The sequence below is a fragment of the Microtus ochrogaster genome, chromosome 7 (assembly GCF_000317375.1).
Source record: "Microtus ochrogaster isolate Prairie Vole_2 chromosome 7, MicOch1.0, whole genome shotgun sequence".
In the NCBI taxonomy this organism is placed as follows: Eukaryota; Metazoa; Chordata; class Mammalia; order Rodentia; family Cricetidae; genus Microtus; species Microtus ochrogaster.
This window is the reverse complement of record NC_022014.1, coordinates 27,808,510-27,829,911: the sequence shown is the minus strand read 5'-3', so window position 1 is coordinate 27,829,911 and position 21,402 is coordinate 27,808,510. Positions and strand designations below refer to the sequence as shown.

The window sequence follows — 21,402 nt, the reverse complement described above, 5'->3', positions numbered from 1 at the left end:
TGAGAACACCGGTGGACAGTTAGCTATGCTATGTAACTCATGTGGTTCCTAAGTCACAATGCTTTCAAGGAATGTTTGTGAGTGACTTACAGACATATCCAAAAGAACTAGAATTTTCACACTTGTCTACCATCAATTCATAGCATAAATGGATTTTGTAGTAACGAGTCATTATGAATTTGCCCTCAAGGTCTTTGCTATTTTCTTTCGTAAGTCTTGTGTTCACGATAAAGAATTTAATTATTTTTTATTTTTATTTTTATTTTTTTTTTGGTTTTTCGAGACAGGGTTTCTCTATGGCTTTGGAGCCTGTCCTGGAACTAACGATAAAGAATTTAAAAGTAAATACAAATTGCGGGAATAGGGGCTGGAGAGATGGCTCAGAGGTTAAGAGCATTGCCTGCTCTTCCAAAGGTCCTGAGTTCAATTCCCAGCAACCACATGGTGGCTCACAACCATCTGTAATGGGGTCTGGTGCCCTCTTCTGGCCTGCAGGGATACACACAGACAGAATATTGTATACATAATAAATAAATATTTAAAAAAAATTGCGGGATTAGTGCTACAGGCTTGCCAATGCATGGAAACATTAATTGGCTTGAAGTCCCCTTGTATACAGTACTACTTGGTTTAAAGAAACAGTATCCTCACTGAGTTAAAGGGATTTTATTAACTATAATGTGATTACATTAGATTTAGGACTAGTCCTTCAGCTCCAAGCTAATTTGTTTTGGATCACTGTTGGCCACAGTGAATGGGAAATTCATAATCATTCTTAACTGTCACTCCCCATGAGCTGTTCTGCTGAGACCAAGCACTTTTTTTAAGACAGGGTTTCTCTGTAGCTTTAGTGTCTGTCCTGGAACTAGCTCTTGTAGACCAGGCTGGCCTTGAAGACACAGAGATCCACCTGCCTCTGCCTCCCAAGGGCTGGGATTAAAGGCGTGCCACTACTGCCCGGCTTGAGACCAAGCACTTTACAGACAACTTTTCTCCAGAAGCTGGGGATTGAGCAATAAATCACGATTAGGGGATGTTTCTAGTCTGTACTTGGGACAGATGCAAACTGCTGGGATCCACTCAATGAGAAACACATCAATGCTAAGTTTTCAACAGCCTGTCTGTGGTATGAAATAAACTGCTGCTACACCACCAGGTAGGAAAGAGTTCTTTGAACTTCAATGTTCTGCATAAATGAGATCTGCTTTAGAAGGTGGAATTCACCAGAAGAGGAAAAATATGGTTCCATTGCTGTACTCCATCTGTGTAGACCTTTCTCTTGCATGTCTAACCTGGCTTACCTTTACCTGTAACATACCTTACCATGCAGCTTCTAATTGGCAGTTACTCAGTTGTTTCTAGGCAGGTACCATACTTACTTTTCAGAACTCAAATTGGCAGGTTTGAAAAGATGATCTAAATGTATATGGCAGAACACATTTTTCTTTTCCTTTAGGGTGCTAGAACTTGCACCAGAACTCACCGAGTAGACATAGCCATAGCCAAACTGAGCTCTGAAAGGCAACGATGCCCGTGAGGAAATGAGCCAGCAGAGGACTCTGCAACTGTTAGCAACTGTATGTAGATCTTCACCTCTGCTCTGCACAGACTGCAGGTGTCTCTGTGTGTTAACTGTACCGAAGGCGTGTCCTTAAGAGAGTGTTCAAATTAAAAGAGCTGCTACTGAGTAGACTGTGTGGCCTATTCCTTTGCATCCCAGTTTTGGTTCTGCTACTTAAGATGCCGCTCTTATTCTTCAGATATAGACCTGACAGCATGCAGCTGAAGCTTTGTCCCAGAATTTTGAAAAATAAATCATAGACATTAATTATAAAGCAAAGTCAAATTTTGAATAAAAATTTATTCAAATTATACAGAACAAAAGGAATAACAAGAATAATCACACCAAAGTTTATCCAAAATGCTTCTTTATAAATTAGAGTGCTACCTGTTTGTTTTACAGCATCAGTTTGGGAGCCTTCAGTTGTGTTAACTTCAGGTGGTGTCAGAAGTTGACATGATTTCGGATGTCATTGATTTGCTTCACCATTTCCCTGATGTGTTCACCCCTGCAAAATCATCAAATGACTCACTTCAAAAAATGGACGAGCCATTAGTACTGAGTTGTAAGATTTTTTTTCCGCCCCCCAACTCTGAGACAGGATTTCTCTCTGTAAGTCTTGGCTGTTCTGGAACTCTGTACACTAGGCTGGCCTCGAACTCTGTCTGTCTCTGCCTCTTGAGTACTAGGATTAAATTTGTGTGCCACCATGCCCAGGAGTCTAAGGATTTAAACTCCCAGCATTGCAATAGACTTAAGAATGGCTTTATTAATTAATTATCTGAATAGCTTAAGAAGGTTTCAGGTAGACAGCAGTGGAATTTTTGTGTGGTGTTGGGGATTGAACCCAAGGCACTTCACATTAGACAGATGCTCTACCACTGAGCACAGCCCCAGGAACACTGCTAACCAATCCATGGGATGTACTCTTGATTACACAACAAAATTATATAGGAGAGCTGCTGTTTTTCATCCCACCATATTCATTTAAGCCTCTGTCTATCATGCCCCTATTCTACAGGCAAATCCCAGACTCAGGATTCTTATCCAGACAGACAGACAGCTTTTAGTATATTGCCAAGGAAAAATGTCTCAACAGTAGCTGACTGGAAAACATCAACTTACTCTTCCTTCAGGATGGACTGAATGCACTTCCGCTGGTAGGCACTGAGAGTAATGGTGGGTCTCTGAGGACTCAGCACTTTTTCCATTTTCCGCTGTTGATAGTCTTTTTTCATAGTAACCTTAAGTATCAAACAGAACACACCTTTACAGTATCTATTTTATTTTTCACATTTTACAGAAATCCATTGGCTACCCTGCACCCATTCTCACCTGTTTGATGGCATTGCCTAGATGTCGTAGTTGGTCAGGTATCAGCTGTAATTCCTTCTTCATGTCTCTCTCACTGTCAGAGAGAACCGGGAGCTGAGTATGAAAACTGTGGAGCACTTTCTTCATCCTTAAGGAAAAAAAGAACATGTGGGTTAAGACTGCGAATTATAACAGAAACACAGAGTTTGTAATTCAAAAAATTCAGTGTCTGAGGAGACACATCCCAGAGGAGTTAGGGGACAGGAAGTCTTTCCTGGTACTTCAAAGGGTTAGAGTTCTACTCTATTCTACTCTATAGGTGTGTGAACATTGGCAGTCCTGAGCAAGGAGGGAACTGGATCTTCACGGTCCACTGACCTGTTCATGATATCTTCTTGTTTTTCTTTAGCTTCCTCATACTTGTCAGCTAAGCGCTCTGCCATTTCCCGCAGACTCTTCCTGGAGGAATGAAGAACTCTTGCAGTCATATGATGTGACACAGCATCCGGAGGGAGATGCAGTTCACTACTCCCCACTGTTTTCTCCTTTGGTTCTGACACCTACCTCTCCTCTCGACAGTAATTGAGATCTTCTAGTTGTTTCCTCTTTTGGTCACATAATAATTTGACCCTTCAAAAAGAAGTAGTAGTAAAGGTCAAAGGAAAGCCAGGCTTCCACAGGTGATCACAATAAGCCAACCCCTAGCAAGGACTAGTGGTGTTCAACACAGGACACTACCTCCGCTGAATTTCTTCCTTGGCCAGGTCTTGCTTGAGAATGTACTGTTCTCGGAACACTTGGGTGGCTCTGCTGATAAGCTGAAGACACTCCTCAGGAGGGGGAGCCAAATCCTTTTCAGATGATCTTTAGAACAGTTTCTGTCATTATTCTCGTTCGCCGGGTAAAATAACCAATCAGACAAATCCTAGCTACCTTTTTTTGGGGGGTGGGGGGATTTGTTTTGTTTTCTGAGACAGAGTTTCTCTTGGAGACCAGGTTGTCCTCACAGAGATCCGCCTGCCTCTCGAGTGCTGAGATTAAGGCACACACCATCACACTGGCAAGTCCTAGCCATCTCATTACCTTTGTTTAGCACTTTTTCAGGTGCCACTTCTGACTAGCTGATGGGATGTGCCATGCCCCCTCCCATGAACCACAGTTAGGACAGAAAGATCCGAAAGCAAGGATGAACACTTGGTAGCAAGCACAAAGCCCCATTTTAAAGAAAAAGCCCATTCTTAAAACTCATATGGCCCAAATCTCATACTTGAGAAATGCGGGGTTGGCAGCACTACGTTGCAAGATGCTTTTAATATGCTTCTCAAAGGAGTCTGGGGTTTCAGCCAGGATGCGCAGGGGAGACTCTGCCACTTCAGCATCTTCTCGGGTACACAGCAGGGGAGGAGATGCTGGGTGGACTGTACTTCTACAAAACAAACAAGTAAAGTCCACTGTGTAACTACTTGTTGCATTACAGGATGTCATCAGCCATACTTAGCCAAAATCCGAGGACATGAGGACCTAAAGTACTACTTTTGTAAAACTACAAGAACGTGTGTTCTACCCTGAAAGGTCATCTCGGGAAGTTCCTATCTTGCCATTTGAGCATTTTGGACTCTTTTTAAAAATTCTTTTTGAGCTGGGCGGTGGTGGCACACGCCTTTAATCCCAGTACTCAGGAGGCAGAGGCAGGCGGATCTCTGTCAGTTCGAGGCCAGCCTGGTCTATAAGAGCTAGTTCCAGGACAGGCACCAGAGCTACAGAGAAACCTTGTCTTAAAAAAAAAAAAGAAAAAACAAAACAAAATTTTTTTTTGAAAAGATCAAGGCAAAAAAAAAATTCCATAGTCCCTTTCTTGCAAAGGACTCAAGACAGCACCGTTAACACTAACCGCTCCTTTTTGGGGCATAGTTTAGGTTGATAAATGCTGGTCTGAGGCCAGATGACTGTTGTGTACTATATTTGCTTCTATATAACTATTTCTAAAAATTACAATCAAGGGCAAGTATTTCCAAAGGCAATTTCTGGGAAAGCTCCAAGGATTGTGAACTTCGGCAGTATGCATCATACTTTGAAGGCAACAATTCAAAGTATTTGGAAGAGCTTTGTAAGCAAGAGTTAATATACAGACAACTTGTGTTTTGGACAGTTGGCAGAAATATGATTAAAAGGTATCCAGCTAATGAAGCCTTTTCTCCCCCTCTTTGAGACTTATTTTCTATTGTCCAAATAGTGCGACTAGGCTTTATTTAAAACACTAACGGTGCTGGGTGGTGGTGGCACACACCTTTAACCCCAGCACTCAAGAAGCAGAGGCAGGCAGATCTCTGTGAGTTCAAGCCTACAGAGTCAGTTCCAGGATAGCCAGGGGTACATAAAAAAACCCTTGTCTCAAAAACACACAACAAAAAATAAATGCATCACATGGGTTCTGGGGATTGAACTCAGGTTGTGAGGGTCAGTGGTGAGCACTCTTACCTACTAAGGCATCTCACTGGCTTACTGGCAAACATTTTTCTAGTGCCTGTTTCTTTAAAGTTGCTAGAATTTTAGTATTTTTTTTAAATAAAGCAACATAAAATTTATACCTGTATTATTTTTTTCCTTGTCAAACAATGTAACTGGTCAATCTTTAAAGAGTATGCAAGAATAGAAACTAAATGCAGGCATTTTACACTCAGTATTTAGAAGCACCTACTCTAAATGGACACACCAAGAGACTGGAGATGGAGAGTCTCACATTTGATACCCCATTGATTTAGTTCTCATGTCTATTTCTGCACTTATAAAACTTGGCCTCGGGCTGGAGAGATGGCTCAGTGGTTAAGAGCATTGTCTGCTCTTCCAAAGGTCCTGAGTTCAATTCCCGGCAACCACATGGTGGCTCACAACCATCTGTAATGAGGTCTGGTGCCCTCTTCTGGCCTGCAGACATACACACAGACAGAATATTATATACATAATAAATAAATAAAAAATTTAAAAAAATCTGTGTTTAAAAAATAAATAAATAAATAAAACTTGGCCTCCCAAGGCCAAGTTGGAAAAAGGAAAATGGTGATTACAACTTAATACATGAACTTAGCTTTATACTCTTTTCCCAGAGTTGCATATTTTGATGTCCCTCTGAGGCTGGCACAAAGAGAGATAAACTAAGTGCAGAATTTGGGACCAAACAGACCTCCACCTGCATCACCTGTTGTGAGCAACCTGTGAGGCGCAAATCTATGCCTTCTTTTATTACATGGAAATCAGTATGTTCCTTAGGGGGCTTCTCTGATGTGTCCAGAGGGCATGCAGGAGAACACCTTACATCTGGACCTGACATGAACCATCATTAAATCCAATCACAACATGTAGTCCTCTCTGCAATTAGGAGAAATCTCTAGCTGGGTGGAGGGAATCAGGCTTGTTGTAACCCCAGATGAGGTGGGAACTGCTTAAGGCCAATATGACTATAAACTGAGACCCTATCTTACAAACAGAAAAGCTCTGATTCTTAGTTATGAGATGGCAAAACAAGACAACACCACCATGCCTAGAATACCTTTCAGAGACAGCTATGAAAACAGAAACATCCACTCAGTTCAGAAGCCAAATCATACACCACATAGACAGCCTCAAGCCAGTTACTGATGGCATTTCCCCAGCTTTGATTTGCAGAATTAAAGAGTTGTGGGATAACATAGAATGAGACATACAATAAAGGCCTTATGAGACATTCATAGGTACTGGTGATGCAGATCATTGTGGGTCCCAGGATGTCCGGGACGATCCAGAATCCTCGAATTGGAGCTGGCTGCCTGGAGAGAGACAATCACAGTTAAATTACAAAGCAGCAAATGCACCAGAACCAATAGCAATTACATGCCTATAGCGTCCACAACTTTTGGGGGCCTGTGACATCTTGATGTCAATGTAGTAACAGTCACACACATTGTGATTTTGAAACATACCATGATCAGTTTAATCCAAGCTTCCACTTAAATCCAAGCTTCCACTTAATCTGTAAGCTAATTACCAATTACCCAGGGATACAGAGCTTCTGTGTCTTTCTCCCCGCTTAAGGCCTACCTATCTTGGTGTACCTAGTATATCTAGTGCTTACAAACTGCTCAGAAACCTAAATGAACAGGACTTGGGATTTCACATTACACACCCAGTGACCCCACACTGCCAAGGACCTCATCATTTCATTTAGTTGTACAGCATTGTTTCCTTCCGATTTTCTTCCACCAGAAGTGGGGGGGAATCCACGGTTCTCAAGTGGGAACTGTTGTCCCCACCAAAAAGCTTTACTACTGGTCTGCATGTCCGTTCTTTCTGTCTGATCATACACCTGCACCTTATTGTCAGAGCCACCTCCTGTCACATCTGGTGTGCCATCAACTGTATAGTTTCAAAGTGTCTATTATGCATCTCCTCTCAGCTTATAGACAAGCTCCTGTTTTGTTTCATTTTGTCCATTTAAAACATTCCCCACTGTGGCTTTATGGGAAGCTTCATTGCACCCCAGTCTGGCTCCCCCTAATCTGTCCTTTATTTTGTAAGTAACAGCAATCTTATTTGAGTGTGTAGTGTATACACAAGTGCTTGTTCACACACCTGTGTGTAGGCAGAGCTTCACTCTAGTCCCTTGAGCCAGGGTTTCTCTGAGTGAAGCTAGCAACCAGCAAGTCCTAGCTATCCTCCTGGTTCTGTTCCTACAATGGAGCTGGGTATATAGAAGCACATGACCATACCTAGCCTTTTATATCTACTTAGAGATTTGAACTCAGATCTTCAAGCTTGTTAAGCAAGTGCTGTTACCCACAGATCCAGCTCCCCATCCATTTTTCTTTTTAAAATAAAAAGATCTTAAAAAAATCACCACCAAACAAACTTTACAAATGAACATCACACTCTAATATTAATAAAACTTATACATCTCAGTAAACTATACAATTAATCAGTATGTAACCAATATTCAAAGATGTGTATTCAGACCATGTAACCAGTACTGGGCCAATAATTAAAAGGCAAAACTGAGGTTATAGCTCAGCGACAGAATGCTTGCCTAGCATGCACAGGGCCCTAGGTTCAATGTATAGCACATACAAGAAAAAAAGGAAGGGGAGGAGGCAGCAGCAGCCATGGAATCCTGCATGTCCGTCCCTGATCACAGTCATCCTTATGCATAGGTAATCACTAGTCCCATTTTTACACTGCCGTGTCTTTGCCTCGCCTTCATTTTAAACAATTATTTATTTTACGTGTATATATATACCAAGTATGTGTCTAGTGCTGGCAAAGGCCAGAAGAAGGCATCGTATTTCCAGTGTCTTGAGTTACAGTGGCTGTGAGCTGCCACGTGGGTGCTGGGAATGGAACCTGGGTCTTCTGTAATGGCAGCCAGTCAGTGCTGTTAACTGCAGAGCCATCTCTCTAGCCGAGTAAAACTATAATATACAGTTCCCTGCTCACTTTTCAACCTCTTGTCATTCCTCAGTCCCTCCAGTACATTGCCAAGTCAGTGCTTATACAATGCTACTGTGTCCTCTTGACATAGCTTCTCCTTGGTATCCTTCATACCTTTACTCTGGGTTCCCTCCATTCTCTGAACCCCTCTCTCAAATTTCCTTCCTGGGCTTCGCTTTTCCACTCACTGCTCACAGTCATGTGTTGCTTACCTCCCTCGAGTTTCCTTTTCTGACTCCAGACCTTCTGGGCAAGATTCAGAACAACACTTCCAATGCTGGCACTTTCACTACTCCAGAGCATTCCAAACTTCAGACCCATACACACAATTGCCTGTTAGGCTCTTCTACTTAAGGTGCTCTAGGAGGGACACCACCATCTCCCCAAATCTGTTCTTCTACATGCTGGTTTTCCCAAAGGGTACCACATCTATTCATTTAGCCAGACAAGAAACCTGGGATCCATTCTACGCACCTCTCTTTACTCATCAACCATTTACTGAATGTCTACTAGGTACTCTTACATAGAGTAATCAGGCACAAAGCCAACAGAAAATTATAAAAGACAGAGCTGTAGTCATATCGCGTGGCATACATACATACCACACACAGAGAGAGAGAGAGGGAGAGAGAGGGGGAGAGAGAGAGAGAGATATTGAGATTACAAAGACAACAGAAGAACCCTGAGTTAGAGTGGGGAATTAAGGGAAGCATCTTTAAAGAAGTGATATAAGATGAGAAAATAAACATTAGCTAAGAGAAGCTAAGGAACAGGGTGACTCTAGAGCAGGAGAAAGCTTTGGATAACCATGACAGCCTTACAAGAGAAGCCAGAATTAAAACAATTATTTGCTGGGTGCACAGAGAAAGAAGGTCCTTACCTACATGGCAATGGCTTTGTACAGAGAATGTGTTCTACAAAGCATTTCTGTTCTGCAGCAAGTTCCTGCAAACTGTCCTTATCTTCTTCATCTACAAAAGAATGTATTAGAGAAATCAACTGGTGCTCAGACAGAACTCCAAATTAAAATGCTGTCATTTGTTAAATGCAATGAATTTTTTGTTTCAAGCCACTGCTTCTCACAGAGGGTACCTTTCTCAAACAGACCCTAGCTGAGGAGTTACTGAAAGCTGCTGGCTGCTGGAAGGAGATGAAGCAATTTTCATAGGCTGTGGTGAGCTTGTCCTACTATCTGGTCCTATACTCACAAGAAAGTATGCAACACTATTTGGACTTAGGTTATTTAAAATAAAAAAAAAAAGAAAGAAAGAAAAGGACATGAAGTTGGGAGAGGAGTTGGGGCTTGAAGAGTGGATCTGAGAGGAGGTAGGGGAAGGTGTGTGTGTGTGTAGGTGTGTGAATATAATCAAGACACTATGCATATATGAAATCCTAAAAGATAAAAATATATTTAAAAAAGAGAAAACATTTAGCCTGTCATTAAGTATGGTGTTAACTGTTGGGTTTTCATAAGTAGTCTTATTTATTTATTTTTTTTGGGGGGGGGGGGAAACTCCTAAGACTAGTTTGTTGATGTTTTTTGTTTTAAGTAGTCCAGAGGATCAGAATCAAGGTCTTCTAGAGCGTAGGCAAATGATCTACCACTGAGCAATATCCCAGCCCTTTTAAATGTTTTTAACGTGAAAAGATGCTAAGTATTCTTAATTATTTTAATACTTCAGAAGAACACTATATGGCTTTCCCCTTGTATCCCATATGTTATCACATGACAGTGCTGGAGGCTGAAGAAAGCCCCATTTCTGCAGTAAATACCACTCAATCTTTTTGTATCTATATTTGTCAGATATTTTTGCCTCTAGTTTGTATATTTTGTTTTATTTTGGTATTACAGATTGAGGTAAGAGGTGCTGTTTTTCTGGGAGCTCATGAAGAATCAATATTTTAAATGGTCTTGGGCAAGTAGTTTCCCTCCCATTTTCTACTCCAGTCAGTCCTGAAGTCCATCCATTTCATCTAGGTCTTCTAACTGCTATATTCAGTTTTCCCTTAAAATTTTAAGTTTCTGTAAACCTAACAGTACTCTACCTTTGCTTTCTGTTTTTTATTGTAATTTTAGTTTTGCTGTCTAGTATTTGGTCTGTTGACTTAAGGGTTTATCAGTTCTGATGATGTTCCTTCCAGGGAATGTTTGGTTTCACTGATTCTATTTTTATTTTTTCTTCTCCAAACTAACTTTTGTCCGAAATATACTGGGAAATACACAGCATTAGTAAACTTACCTGATCCGAGAAACTTGTGAAGTTTATGAATCCAAGTCAGCCCAACACTGTGCACGCCAGCTTCGTGGGTACAGTGGTATCTCGAAGGACACTTGGGATCTGCACATGAGATCATCAAAAATACAAAGGTAGCCACTGGAAAACTGGAAGAATTTACCCCAGTAGCCTACAAATACATGGTGATAGAACTGACTGTCTACAGGATTTTCATGGTTGTATACTATTGTCAGGGACTTGAAACTATTTAATCTGAATTTCATTTTCAATTTGATAAGTATTAAAAAACAACAGACACAATCTAAATGTTATTTCCTGTTCATACTTCCTTTGAGGTAGTATCAAATTATGAAGCCCTGGCTGGCCTGACTCAGTATGTAGACCAGGCTGGCCTCAAATCCACAGATCTACCTTTTTGTCTGTGACCACCATCCCTGGACCCAAATTGTTAATTTTCTAAAATTACTTCCCATTAAGTAAACCATTCATCCATTTTACATTTACTGAAAATTGTTCAAAGTAGGGTGGTTGAGAATGAAACTCTACACATACTGTCTTAAGCTCCAACAGCTCAGGACACAGCAGAAAGATGGCTGTTATCCCACTGGGGCCCCCTGATCTCCAGAACTGGCCTTTTTGGGATAAAATCCTGTAGGGCTAAGAGTTTTTGTTTTAATCTCTAAGGATCAGACCCTCTAAAAGAGAAGTAATCATGAACCAAAGGCTGTCCGCTGATGACAACTTGACAAAATCAAAACCTTGGAATCTTGTTAAAAGAAACACAGTGGGAACAATGCCCAAAGTAGTCAACAGAAGTCATCATAAACATGGAGCAAAGGAAAAACAAAGATGGAGGAAGGAGAAGGGAAAGAAACTAAAGGAGACACCGAAGAAACAAGCAAAGTCAGGGCTGTAAAGATAGTTCAGAGGTTAAGAGCACTGTTGCCCTTCCAGAGGTCCTGAGTCCAGTTCCCAGCAACCATCATTACAGAGGTTGTGAGCCACCATCTGTAATGATCTGGTGCCCTCTTCTGACCTGCAGGCACACTTGTAGACAGAACACTGTATACATAATAAACAAATACATCTTTAAAAAAAATTAACAGGCTGGAGAAATGGCGCAGAGGTTAAGAGCACTGATTGTTCTTTCGGAGGTCCTGAGTTCAATTCCCAGCAACCACATGATGGCTCACAACCACCTGTAATGAAATCTGGCGCCCTCTTCTGGCCTGCAGGCATACATGCAGACAGAACACTGTAAACAAAATAAATACTTTTTTAAAAAAATTAACAAGCAAAGCAAAGAGAAGGAAGAGCCATGTCTCAAGAAAAGACCAGCCAACAAATTCCTTGTGGACACTTCATAACAAGGTTCAAGTTAACAAAACACCTCATGGTGCAAAAATAAATTTAGTGTCACAGATAAAGAGATATGCCAATGGTTTTGGTCAAAGTGGAGCAGAAGACACAGAAGGCTGTGTGTGGTAGTGTAAACCTGTCATGCCAATACCTGGGGAAGGAGAAAATGGAAGCCATGAACGAATTTTACAAAGGACTTACCAATAAACTTACTCAGAAGATAGTAAAATCACACTAAGTAAAACTTCACTAAAGGAACACTGCCTCTGCCAGGCACTTTGGAGAAGATGACGCTAGTTAACTGCTGCTTGGAAAAAGCAGGCCTGCTGTATATGGGAAGAACCTTTGACAGGATTTACACTGCAGATTTCCCCATTTGTCTAAACAACCAAACCTTGGAATTTCTGTCTCTGCAAAATATGTTTCACTGTTCAAAGTGTAATATGATGTGAATCTATGAGAGCTGAGGGGGATTTCTGTCCAGGGCCAGTTCCCATTTGTGCATTAGCCAGAAAAAAGGAATGCCTGGCAATGTGGTCAGCAAGTAACAGGAACGATGGAGGTGGGTCTTGTATCTTATCTGTTGCTTTCATTGGTTAGCTAATAAAGAAAACTGTTTGGCCCTCTGATAGGGTAGAATTTAGATAGGCGGAGTAAACAGAACAGAAAGCTGGGAGAAAGAAGGCGATTCAGGCAGTCGCCATGATTCTCCCACCCGACACAGCCACAGGTTAAGATCTTCCCTGTTAAGCCACCTCGTGGGCTACACAGATTATTAGAAATGGGTTAAAGCAAGATGTGAGAGCTAGACAGTAAGAGGCTAAAGCTAATGGGCCAAGCAGTGTTTAAAAGAATACAGTTTCCGTGTAATTATTTCAGGTATAAAGCTAGCCGTGTGGGCGGCCAGGTGCCAGGAACGTAGCCCCGCCGCTCTTATTACAACACAGGAAAAGGTGTTTGCCACGCAAGCTGACAAGTTCAATCCCTAGAACCCAAGTAAAGGTGGATGGATAGAACTGACTCTACAAAGTGACCTCCATAAGTGTTGTGGCATTCATGCCCCAATACCATGTACATCCCCTATCATGGTAATACATTTCTAAAGATAAGGGGAAAAAACATAAAAAAAAAAAAAAAAGGGCTGGAGAAATGGCTCAGTGGTTAGGAGCACTGACTACTCTTCCAGAGGACCTGAGTTCAATTCCCAGTAACCACATGGCACCCCACAACTGTCTGTAACTCCAAGATCTAACACCATCACAGATTTACATACAGACAAAACAATATGCATAAAATAAAAATAAATTAAAAAACCACGATAGCAGCAGAAAAATCTATGCTTGCACACATCTGCTGAGTACAGGACTGGTGCAGCATGTGCACTGCTCCAGCACAGGTATTGAGGAAGACACTGGCACACTGCTCAGGACACAGTCCTATCATGAAACAATAAGCATTACAAAATAAGATATCACCTCCTTTGAGCCTAGAACCTATCTTACTTTAGCCTGCTGAGTGGCTATGATTACAACTATACCCCACCATATTCTATTCTCTTGAAAACCTATTGTTACTCATAAACATTTATCTCTATGGTTAAGAGCTCATTTTTTAAAAATTATATTTATAGTGTGCATGCAAGTGTGTGTGTGTGTGTGTGTGTGTGTGTGTGTGTGTGTGTGTGTGTGTACCGGGTATGTGTGTGGAAGTTTGAGGACAACTTTCGGAAGTCACTTCTCTCCTTACATTATCTAGATACTGGGGATCCAACTCAGGTTGTCAGGCTTGGTAACAAGTACCATTATCTTCTTAGCCACCTTGTCCGTCTTCCCTTTTCTTGACAGGGTCTCATGTAGCCTAGACTGGCCTCAAACTTGCTATGTAGCTGAGAATGGCCTTTAACTTCTGGTCCTCCTGTCTGTTTCCAGAGTGCTGGGATTATAGGCACATGGCACAACCTGGTTTATGTGGTGCTAGGGATTGAACCCAGACCTTATATGTCAGCCAAGTACTTACTGTTAGCACATTCCCAGCAGTTAGGATTTTCTAAGACGGGCTAGAGAAGTGGCTCAGAGATCAAAAGCACCAGCTGCTCTTCCACCTCATTCAACTCCCAGCGCTCACACTGTGGCTCACAACCTTATGGAACACCAGTTCTAAGGGATCAACACCCTCTTTTGGTCTCCACCAAAGTGGCACGCAAACATACTTAGAGGCAAAACACCCATACACATAAAATGACCCAATCTAATTAAAAAAAAAAAAAAAGGTTTTCTAAAAGATTAAAATGGAGTAGAAAAATGGGTTATCAGTTGAGAGTATGTATTGTTCTCCCAGAGGTTCCCAGCATTCACACCGTGTAGCTCACAATCCCTTTTAACTGCAGTTCTAGGAGGCCTAATTTACCTCTTCCTGCACATGTATATGCATACATACACATGCCTTTAAAAAACATTAAAATAAAATACAGAAATAATATATATAATAAAGTTGATAGAGACAATTCATAATCACTTAAGTTAAAGTTTTCTATTAATAGTCCCACTTTTAAAATTTTAATTTTATAGTTAATATTGTAAAGTTGATGTCATGTTCTCATCTGGTTTATATATGAGTTCTGATAACTTACAAAAACAGTATGCTACTCTAAAAACTTTCAAAGGTGTTGGGTCTAGTGGTACATGCCTGTAATCCCAGCCCCTAGAAGGCTGAGGTAGGAGGATCCCAAGTATGAAGCCAAGTGTTCAAATACAGAGCAAAAGGCTGAATGTGGCAGTTCATGAGGAAGCCTAGACGCAGGCAGGCAGGAATATGAGTTGCATACTAGCCTGGGCTACACAGTGAGTTCTAGGCCAGCCTGGGTTACCAAAGACCTTGTGTCAGCCAAGCCAAACCTTGTCTAACAAATCATCCCTCTGTCTGAACAATAAAATTGAAAATTTTTATTTGTATAAATTTAAGACTTATCAAATCAGCTCACCTGATCTACCATTGTTTAAAAATATATATTTTTTAAATCGTTTGGGATGTTAAAAGTCTAGAAGGAAAAAACTAATACTGATATATAACAGAAAAGTTATTTTTGAAAAAGGCCAACATTTAAGCCATTTTACTTTTGTAAACCTTAAGTGTTAGTTCAGTGACTGTAATATGTTTAAAGCACAAATAAGAGTAAGTCAGAAATGTGTTTCACAAGAGAATGTTACTTTCATTACAAAAACCAAGAAAAAAAAATGCTTGTAATGAAGACTTCCAAAGACATGCTGTGATGGCTATTCTTGGTTGTCAATTTAACCACACCTGGAATTACCTAAAGTGAGGCAGCTGGATTCACTTGTGAGGGATTTTTCTTAATGAGATTATTTGAAGTGGAAAATCCACCTTAAACCTTAAATGGACCACACCTTCTGTGGCAGCTTATGTAAAGGGCAAGGAAGAAAGCTTTTACTCTGCCTGCTTGCCAACACTCTTGTTTTCACTGACATTGGAGCCATTTCTTTGGGACAAACACTGAAGACCAGCTGAGACATCCAGTCTCATGGACCGAACAACTACTGGGTTTTGAACTTTCAATGGGATACAGTCATTGCTGGACTACTGGACCACAGCCTGTAAGCCAATCTAATAAATCCTCTTTATGTATAAAGTGCCATGCCTGTCTGTTTCCTGCCATAACGATAACAGACTAACCCTGTAGAACTATAAGCATGCCCACAATTAAATGCTTCCTTTTACAAGAGTTGACTTGGTCATGCTGTCTACAACAGTAACTAAGGCACATGTATCTTTATAAGGAAACAAAATACATCACTTTACTTCACTCTGTGTTCATCTATCAAGTTCATATACTTAATGTTTATGTTGCTCAAAACACTAACTAGACTTGCTTAGTGAATTTTCTTTGCAGGCTTATTTTATAAGGAATACTGTTTTGAACTCACCATATAATGAGATGGCCTTGACCTCTTAATTCAGGCTTCCGAGTACTGAGATTATAGGTAGGTACCATTATGCAGGTTATGAAGTCAACTTTTGTTAGGATCATGAAAAAGCCATCATTAAACATCTGAGTGGCACCAATGGGGTGGCTCAATGGGTAAAGTGCCCACCACAAGCCTGATCCCCAGAATCCATGTAAAATTGAAAGAATCATCCGGAAAGCTGTCCTCTGATACGACACATACAGACACACAAATACCATACACACAAAAATAAATATCTGAGTGGAGCCTGATGAGTATGTTCAAACTTAAATCTGCCTTGGCAAGAATGTGCTGTGTAGTAACTGAAAGTCCAAAAGAATCCACAGTGATAACATTCCAAAAGCTGAGCTCACACAAATAAACTACATCGCGGTCATTGCTAAATTAGTATACAATGGGATAAAAGAGCAGCACTTAGTGAATCCCTTACCTCTGTGCAGTTTAATTGGACAGGAAAAGTCAGAAGCAAAGGGATCATCCTCTGAAGATGCCAGTTTCAAGGCAAGCTCTAATTCAACACACTCAAACACATACAGAGAAGGGATGAGGTCAACTCTGGGATCCCAGGACTTTTCTGACTGTTAACAACACAAAGCGGGAGAAAAAAAGGACTGAAATTTCAACCTCTCATATGAATTTGAAAACGTACACAAATACAGAAGCAAAAAAGCTGGGTCACTTAGCCTTTTCAAATGTTTAATTTTATCCTTCACGCCAATTATTAAACATCCATCTCCCCTAATATCCTTAAACAAAATAACAAAAACAAAAGCCTGGGTTAAAGCCAGCCCAGTAATACAAAGGTCTTTACCTCTGTTACTAAAGACTAGAATATAGAGGTCAAGCTGAGTCAGGCACACGCCTTTAATCTCAGCACTCAGGAGGCAGAGGCAGACCGAGTTCTGTGAGTTCCAGGCCAGCCTGGTTTACATAGAAAGTTCCAAGGGGTACACACAGAGAGAGACTCTGTCTCAAAAAAACTAAAATAACAACAAAAAGAATATAGAGACCAGAATCACCATTAACAGTGGTGTTAATAAATTCATAGGAAACTGGGTACACACCTGTAATCTAGCTAGCTGGGAAAGTTAAAGCAGGAGGAGTCTGAGATAGAGACCACCTTGGCCTATATAATAATAAGTTCAAGGCCAGGATCAGCCACATAGTAAAACACTGTCTAAAAATCGAAGAATAGGGCTTAGAGAGTGTCTCAGAAGTTAAGTGCACTGGCTGCTCTTGCAGACAACCCAAATTCAGTTCCTAGCACCCAAATGACACCTAACAACCACTTGCAACTTCAGTTCCAGCAGATAGATGGTTTTGTCTGAATATGTCTTTTTTAAAATGTAGATTTAAAAAATCAAATAATAAACTTAAAAACAAGCATGGTCCAAGCTTTTAGTTCATTATGTATTTGAATGTTTTATCTGCAAATATGTCTGTGCACCACTTGCATACCTGATGCCCACAGAGGCCAGAAGAGGGCGTTGGATCCCCTGGGACTGGAGCTAACAAATGGTTATGAGCCACCATGTGGGTGTTACAAATTGAACCTGAATGTTCTTGAAGAGCAGCAGTGCTCATAACCACTGAGCCATCTTTCCAGCTACAAGAGCAGACTTCTGTTTGGAGGGTTCAATTTACTGGGGCAGGGCATGAAATCCTTAATACACAGATCAGAAACAAATACAGTTTCATTAACTAGTATGTTGGGCAATCTTCTAACTTCTTTCCACTTGAACTTTTTGGGGGGGAGGGAGAAGAGAGGAGGCTTCGAGACAGGGTTTCTCTGTGTAACAGTCTGGCTGTCCTAGAATTCACTCTAGACCAGGCTGGCCTCAAACTCAGAGATCAGCCTGTCTTTGCCTCCGATCAGAGTGCTAGGGTTAAAGGCATGCACTACCACCACCCAGCTCCACTTGGACTCTTTTAATTATTTTTCAACTATTCTTATATGAAATATATAATTTCCAAAATACCAGAAGCGCCATATGTAAGTCAGAATTCCTTATACTAAGTATTCAAATTGGCCCATAAAATACACCTATTAAAGATATGAAATACAGCCAATACTAGCCTGGCACTTACTGTTTGATCGTCTTCTTCTTCCCCTTCTAGTACAACACAGTGATACAACATTCCTGATTCAGTTGCAATTACTAAGATATTGGGAACACAGGGCAAACAAAGTACAGCACAGGCATCGTAACCGTAGTTATCTTCAGCTGCAGGATGCATAGGCAATGGTCCCAACAGCTTCCCAATATTCCCAGGGCTAAAGGAAGAATGAAAATGTTATCAAGAAAATTTTGACAGATTTTTTATCTTCCTTCAGCTACTGTAACTTCAAATAAAGGTCTTTATTTTTCATTTTTCCTCTCATATCCCAATAGTGATTCTTGATCTGAAATAATCTTCCCTTGAAAAGAAAGCAATGCCTGAAGAGATTCCAGACTTGTTTGGTTTAGTTTCTTCCTTCCTTCCAGACAAAGTCCTATGTAATCTAGGTTGCCTTTAGTTCTTGAGCCTCCCGCTGTAGCTTCTAGAGCTAGGAAAATGCCTTTGAAGATACCTTAGACTGTCACACTGTGAGGTTTGGGGGCATGACTGGCTTCTATTGGTGGTGATAAGATCAGAGGTTCCTTCCTCAGTAATCACCACCACCACCACCACCACCACCACCACCACCACCACCACCACCACCACCACCACCACCACCACCACCACCACCAAACACATAAGAGACAAAGGGCTGGATAGGTGGTTCAGTGGTTAATAGCACTGGCTACATCTGCAGAGAACCTAGGCTTGATTCCCAGCACCCACATGGTGGCTGATGAATGTCTGTAGCTCTAGTTGTAGTGAATGTGATGCCCACTTCTGGCCTTTGCATGCATACGGTACACAGAGACACATATATGTAGGCAAAACACTCATACACATCAAATTTAAAAAAAAAAAAAGACAGGGTCCCATTACACAGCCCAGTCTAGCCACAAACTCAGAACCATGTCAGCCTTCGTGTGCTAAAATTATTGGTATGTACCACCACATCTAGCCTGGTTTCTATTCTTACCACTCCCAACAACAAAAAGGGCAAAATTCACATTAAAAAAAAAAAGCATGCTAAAAAAAATCAGGGTGTATCAGATAGAAACTTATGCTGCCCCAGGCCTTTCCTGTCCATCTACTCTGCTCAGAAATCACCATCTTCCAGAACAGACCTCACCACGTTTATTACCTAGGACTGTAACTCAATCGATTTCACATAGAAGATAATGCTAGCGTTAGTATCTGTTGTTTTACCTGAATGCAATGCTCCAGATGGAGATGTCGAATCACCGACCCTGACTAGCAACTGTACTTATTAATGTACTCTAGTTTGGGATGTCCATGTGACTAAAATGGTCTTACCCTTCCTGATGCTTCATTTAATCTTGCTTGACATCAGTCCTCTGCAGAAATTCCCTCAACTCCTGCAGTCAAAATAGTGTCTCCTTCGAATACTTACTGTGTCCAGTACTAGGAAATGAGTCCTTATATGTTCATGTGTACATATGCCTTTTCTCTACAATATCAATGCAAGATATCAGATTTCATCTAATTATACTCATTCTACCTTGTTTATCTAAGAGAAACAATGCTTTTCTAGTTAACCAGGCTTCGTGAACCAAATTTAGTATTTTTAAAACTATACAACTTCCTTAAATAAACAAGAAAGAGGACAATCAGATAATCTGTACCATTTCTCATCTACACCTGAGACACAGAAATGTGGATCTCAAGTTCAGCAATGATGATGCGGTGCAGTGGTTACTGCATTAGCTTACTTGTGTAACAGACTGACATAGGTAAGGAAGGTCTCCCCGTTCTCATATAAGATGTACAGTGGATATGCTACTATTTCTTCTTTGCCTTTTTGTTCAAATATATTCTTTGACACTGTTGCCAGTGGCCCAAAGTCAAATGCAACTGCAGTCTCTCCTAGAGATGCTGTATATGCCCGTCTACAAAGAGATTTGAGAAAGTTTGTTGAAAACAAAATTATTATTATGAAGAGTAAACAAATTCTCATAAAAACTAGTGAAAAAACTTAATTTTCAAATAGTTTAAATACAGACATACAAACAACACATATAGAAATACAAAAAGAAATGGAATCCATGAAAACCAGGTGAACACAAATTTATTCCACAAACATTTGCCACTTACTACGTGCCATACACTGTTCTAGGTCCATAAAATACATCAGCAAATTAAAGAAAGACTTTGCTCTCTAGAGAAAAAATAAACAAAACATTCAGGAAAAGTTTTTTTTTGTTGTTGTTACTTCTGGTTTTATTAAGACAGGGTCACACACTATAACCCAAGCTGGCCTTGAACTGGAACAATCCTTCTGCCTTAGCCTTCTGAGTGCTGAGATTACAGGTGTATGCCATTTTTTTCTTGAACGAGAGTAGTGTTATAAAGAAAAATGAGGGTCAAAAAGTGTTTGTAGGCCGGACGGTGGTGGCGCATGCCTTTAATCCCAGCACTTGGGAGACAGAGGCAGGTGGATCTCTGTGAGTTCGAGGCCAGCCTGGTCTACAAGAGCTAGTTCCAGGACAGGAACCAAAAGCTACGGAGAAACCCTGTCTCAAAAAACAAAAACAAAACAAAAATCCTAAGAAAAACTGTATTCCAGTCAATTTTTTTTATTATTCATGTAATGTAGTCACAGAAATGAAGTTTAATAAAATTAGAAAACTTTCCTAGATGCCATAGCAGGCAATTGGTGAAGCCTAGACTGGGACCAGGCAGGCTGACTGATGCCAGATTGGAGTTCTCAACACTGTATTTGCTCTACTGCCCCTTATACACATACTGTGTCCATCAAAACCAAACAAAACCCTATTCCTAACCAGGTTATTCCAGAAACACTACAAGACAGAAAGTGCCCTGACTCAAGAACAGGATTAACCTCTGGGTTAGGTCCTGCCCTATTGTAGAAATGAATGCATTGGAATTTAAGCTGGTGCTGTATTTCTTCACATCATTTAAGTGAAACTTTCGGTGCTAGGACAAACAGGGAGTAGACAGTCCTAGCTGTAGCAACCCCTGGCTCTTAGGAGTAGACATAAATCCATTCTGGTAAAATATACCAACAATTCAGGCTCTCAATATCCCCACACTTCATGATCAAGTAAATATAAATTTGCAGTAAGACACCCTCATTGCAAGGAAAGCAACCAACATGACTTAGGTGAGGAAAAGAACAAACACAGATTTAAGTATATCACTATCACTCCCATTTGGACTTTCAAATATTGCAAGTATCAAATACTGGCTGCCTTTAATTGCAGAGGCAGGTGGATCTCTGTGAGTTGAATCAGCTTGGTCTACAAAGAGAGTTCCAGGATAATCAGAACTGTTATACAGAGAAACCCTGTCTTGGAAAAAAAAAAGTATCAAATACAGAATAAAGATGAATAAAATGTTCAAAAAATCATAC

At 40.7% G+C, this 21,402-nt stretch overlaps 1 protein-coding gene across 1 annotated transcript in view; it reads right to left on the bottom strand.

Moving 5' to 3' along the window:
- Positions 1 to 1,841: 1,841 nt before the first annotated feature.
- The window catches only part of Nup88 (nucleoporin 88), a 27,463-nt gene continuing 7,902 nt past the window's right edge, over positions 1,842 to 21,402 (bottom strand). The window contains exons 5-17 of the mRNA XM_005349650.2: positions 19,742 to 19,918; positions 18,000 to 18,186; positions 16,342 to 16,489; positions 10,573 to 10,671; positions 9,213 to 9,303; positions 6,577 to 6,678; positions 4,143 to 4,301; positions 3,614 to 3,739; positions 3,440 to 3,505; positions 3,254 to 3,334; positions 2,897 to 3,023; positions 2,687 to 2,805; positions 1,842 to 2,069 (exon numbers count right to left, since the gene is read on the bottom strand). Coding sequence (XP_005349707.1) covers positions 2,006 to 2,069; positions 2,687 to 2,805; positions 2,897 to 3,023; positions 3,254 to 3,334; positions 3,440 to 3,505; positions 3,614 to 3,739; positions 4,143 to 4,301; positions 6,577 to 6,678; positions 9,213 to 9,303; positions 10,573 to 10,671; positions 16,342 to 16,489; positions 18,000 to 18,186; positions 19,742 to 19,918 — 1,546 coding nt within the window. The 3' untranslated portion in view covers positions 1,842 to 2,005. The remainder of the gene's footprint in view (positions 2,070 to 2,686; positions 2,806 to 2,896; positions 3,024 to 3,253; positions 3,335 to 3,439; positions 3,506 to 3,613; positions 3,740 to 4,142; positions 4,302 to 6,576; positions 6,679 to 9,212; positions 9,304 to 10,572; positions 10,672 to 16,341; positions 16,490 to 17,999; positions 18,187 to 19,741; positions 19,919 to 21,402) is intronic.